This window comes from Poecilia formosa, unplaced genomic scaffold (assembly GCF_000485575.1).
Source record: "Poecilia formosa unplaced genomic scaffold, Poecilia_formosa-5.1.2 Scaffold214, whole genome shotgun sequence".
NCBI lineage: Eukaryota > Metazoa > Chordata > Actinopteri > Cyprinodontiformes > Poeciliidae > Poecilia > Poecilia formosa.
Window position 1 is genome coordinate 463,789 of NW_006800153.1, and position 4,147 is coordinate 467,935.

The window sequence follows — 4,147 nt, forward strand, 5'->3', positions numbered from 1 at the left end:
CGTGTGTGTGTGTGCGTGTGCGTGTGTGTGTATGATGGAAAAATACAACACTATGAAACATGGTGGCTGGTAGCATCATTCCCAGGGATTAATTTAGAACAGTTTAACTAAAGAATGTAATTGCTGTTCTTAAATACTTTTATGAAGTCTTAATTTTATTAATTTTTTTTATTTAACTATGAATTAAGTGAACTACGCAATTACTATAATACGGGACATTTATGGGAAAATATTAAATACGCTAGCTTCCCGGCCTTAACGGGAGATTTGGCAGGTATGGTCAACACTGCTAATGAGTCAGACTCACACATGAGCAAAGTTGAGGAACGTCATCCATCAACTTGCTATTCCAACTCCTGACTCGCCACCAGGGGGCGTGTCTGGGTGAGACCTTAGTCTGTGACATAAACTCAACCAAGATGTACTGCTGGAACCAATAGGAACATTCTACTACAGTGGCCACCTTTCAGTCCAAAGAGGGCAGCTCTGAGTTAAAGGCAAATATTGCTGAATAAAACAAATTTACATGAAAATGTAATGTTGAATTAATGATTAATTGAGAACGTGCTGTGAGTACTTTGAGGAATCCTTATGAAATTCAAAGATGATGTATGAATGTTAATAAGATAATAGTGAACAAAGAACTGCCATTAACACACATAACAACTCAGAGTGTAGATACAACAGAAAGAAGTGAGCAATGTGTTGGAGCACCTGCAACCTGTTGATGGACCCTCGCACCATCTCATCCTAGGTGCGTGGATGGATGGATGGATGGATGGATGGATGGATGGATGGATGGATGGATGGATGGATGGATGGATGGATGGATAGATGGAAGTGCATACATAATAAATCAAAAATAACCCCAGAGAAACAGCAGAGGCAGACTTGTAAAACCTTTGGAAGTATGTCACGGTTCTCTGGGTAAGAGTTCCCACACCCCATGGAAACAACAGCTGATGTTTATATTCCAAAAACAAACGCGGAAGTAATGGCCACGCAGGAGAGAAATACCCATTTGTCAACATGTTGACATCATCTGAGTAGTACTGTGAGGAAAATACGCGAGTCCAACAATACATTCTTTCATTCTAGTTGAACTACTTTCTATTCAGTCACTGAGGGAAACTAAATGATCAAGACTGAGTCTAGAATCAAGAAGTGCGTTTTACCCCGCAAACATTTCGGTTTCATCTGATGCATTATTATTTAAAAGCTCCAACGTCCGCCTCGCTTGTTAAAGTGTGGGACAGTAAGGTGAAAAGATCCATGTATTTACTTCGGACTTTCGGATGAAGCGGTTAATGGATCCCTGACGCCTGGCAGCTCTGGTGACTACGGAGTGCTTCGGGTGGAGTCCCTCCATCCCTTTCTGGTTACGTCTGTCAGTCAGTCCCTTTAATGTGTGTTGAATAGAACCAGGCACACTGAGAGGAATGGATAACCTGCACTACGTCCTCTGTTTAACAAATACCAACATTAATACACTTACCATTTTTCTGTGCATTCTATTACGAGTTCTTGAAAGGAGGCAACAAACTGGAACTTTGACGCCCTCTTCCCGACTCGCTGGAGTCTTTTCCAGACTGAAGTCATGTCTGAGTCGATAGTTCCCGCAAAGAGGCGATTCAGAGCGGCATAACAGCGCAGAGGGCGCAGACCCCCGCTGCTTCACCGCCGGGACGAGGGACAGCGACTCACCGGTGTTGAAAGACACACGCGCCTCAGGCAAGTCTGGGTTCGCATCAAGCTAGCGCAGACTAACTGGAGCACGCGCGCCGATGACTTTCAAAATAAAGTTCTTGTAGGAGTGTTTGTCCTAACGTCAGGTATCACAAACACAGGGGTATTTTGGAGGTAGCGGCTTAGGAAGTAAGCACACGGTCATGGTCAGTAGCTCGGTAAGAACACCAATATGGTGTTCTGTAAGATTTCAGGGTTATTATATTAACCCTCAATAATAATAATAATAATAATAATAATAATAATATTGTTGTATTAATAATAAAAATATTATTGTTGTTGTTGTCATACTGAATATCTGCACTTCCTGTCCTCCCATGTAGTTTTGTAACTTGACTTTTCTATCAAGAGCTTTACAAGTCACACATATATTGTAACTTCCCGTTGTGCAGGAGTATGTAATAACGAAACTGGGGCGTTATGCGAAATTCTAAATTAGTACCATAAAACAGAAAACAAAAAAGAGACAATCCTCTATGGATAAAACAATAACAGACTGCACATGAGGTTACTTGTTGAATAGTGTTTAAAGCAATACTTTCTAGCTTAGCTTTTCTTTAAAGGGTCGGTGTTTTGTGTACACAGGTTAAATTAGTAAGTATTTTATTAGAAACGTTTACAACTGTTTCATTCATAAAAAAGTGACTTGCTAAACACAATTGGAACTAAACCAGAACAAATAACAGGGCCTCACATAAATAGTGCTTAGAGGAGCCAAGCAGAGGTTAGTAAGTTTCCATGATGCTCTGCTGAGGGTTATTATAAAGCAGTGAATACAAAAACAGAAATTATCTCTGAGCCAGTCTGAGAGCATTTCCCCTGTCATGAGTTCAGTGTCAGCTTCAGGGACTATTTCAGGTCAACATGGAGTTTATTTTTATCCCTCCACATTATCCTGAGCAGCTGGGAACATAATGCTGCTTCTGAGAGTATACAAGAGATAAACAATGAGGAAAAATCTTTTGAACATGAACTTACAATATCTTTTAACTCAGAATCATACATTGATCTGTAGGTTTACAAAGTAAAGTCTCCTGAGAGAAATCAAAAGATATTGGCTGTCTTTGTAAAGGTTATACCATTTAAAAGTTCTGTGCTAACTTTAAAACCTTTTTGATACATTTTTATCAGTGTGTAATTTGCTCCATCTTTTCTTATTATTGCTGCAATACAAGTTGGTGATTAATTGTCCAGGTTTTACCTGCCATCACACAGGAACAAAGGCAGTTAGATCAAACAGCTGATGAACCACAGCTTCATAGAGCCATCATAAAATACAGGTATAGTAGCAAATAGCGTAACATTTATCAGTAAAAGAGCAACACTGACATGACTGAACTTTGTGTACATCTAAAAATAAACTCCTAAAACTGCTTTAATTTTTATTTTTGCTTTTCTCAAATGATCCATAACATACCTATTCCTGTTGGTATAGTTGGTGTGACCTTTAAAACCAAATTTTTAGATTTTCTATTCTAAAATAATAAATAAAAACGTTTAATGATGCTGTGTGGATAAACATTTCACATTATTCCTACATTCAATTCCTTGTTAACATAAGCTCAGGGGATAAAATGCCTTTTTGACAATACATTTAAAACTGAGTGTATAATTTCTGTTTGCAGTGCTTCTTTTTTGGTTTCTTTTTTTCCAGATTTAATGGCTTTTATTTGATAGTGGTCAGACAGGAAAGCAGGTTGTGGAACATATCTACATAGAAATACTATGTTGATATATTCCAAGTGAAGTGAAGGACAATATAATCCTCTGGTAATCAGTCTGTATGCATCATAGTACTTATAATTCTGGAACACTCACAAAACTATAATTACTGCTGATGTTAAGTCACACTCTCTGGTCCTAGTGCACATTCTCCCAGTAAACAGCCTTTTCCCTTTGCTCTGAAGTTGTTAGTGAGGGACCAAATCCCCTGTGAACGTCCCTCCTTTCTCCTCTTCTCCAAACACATTTTCATGCTTCCTCACTCAGAAGCAGCTGCAACTGGGCTGCAGAAAATCATGTAAGCAAGAAACAAAGAAGACAAGAGAAGGAGGAATATTCCAGCCCAGTCTTCATGAGATTATGTTTTTCTGGCCAGTCTGGTCAATTTATTTCCCAGTTGTTCTTTCTGAAATTCTAACAGGATTAAGTGTTATTAGACTGTAGTTATACTTATTTCCTAATGGTTGTTGTGTGAGTGTTTACTATCAAAATTATTCCCAGTAAATATTTTCCATATGTTTCCTCTGATGTGAAATTTGCAACAGTTGTAGGTAGCTACCCAAGTAAAACACATATCAAAACAAATTGGAATATATCCATCCATCCATCCATCCATCCATCCATCCATCCATCCATCCATCCATCCATCCATCCATCCATCCATCCATCCATCCATCCA

General features: G+C 38.7%; 1 protein-coding gene across 4 annotated transcripts in view; it reads right to left on the reverse strand.

Moving 5' to 3' along the window:
- The window catches only part of ehbp1l1a (EH domain binding protein 1-like 1a), a 29,391-nt gene extending 27,640 nt beyond the window's left edge, over positions 1-1,751 (reverse strand). For 3 of the 4 annotated variants that reach the window (XM_007567847.1, XM_016679551.1, XM_007567845.1), the window contains exon 1: positions 1,496-1,747. In XM_007567847.1, the coding sequence (XP_007567909.1) occupies positions 1,496-1,599 (104 nt within the window). In that variant the 5' untranslated portion in view covers positions 1,600-1,747. Of the gene's footprint in view, positions 1-1,495 lie in introns of all 4 variants that reach the window. The other variant, XM_016679552.1, reaches the window with a different exon arrangement.
- Between the last annotated feature and the right edge of the window lie 2,396 nt (positions 1,752-4,147).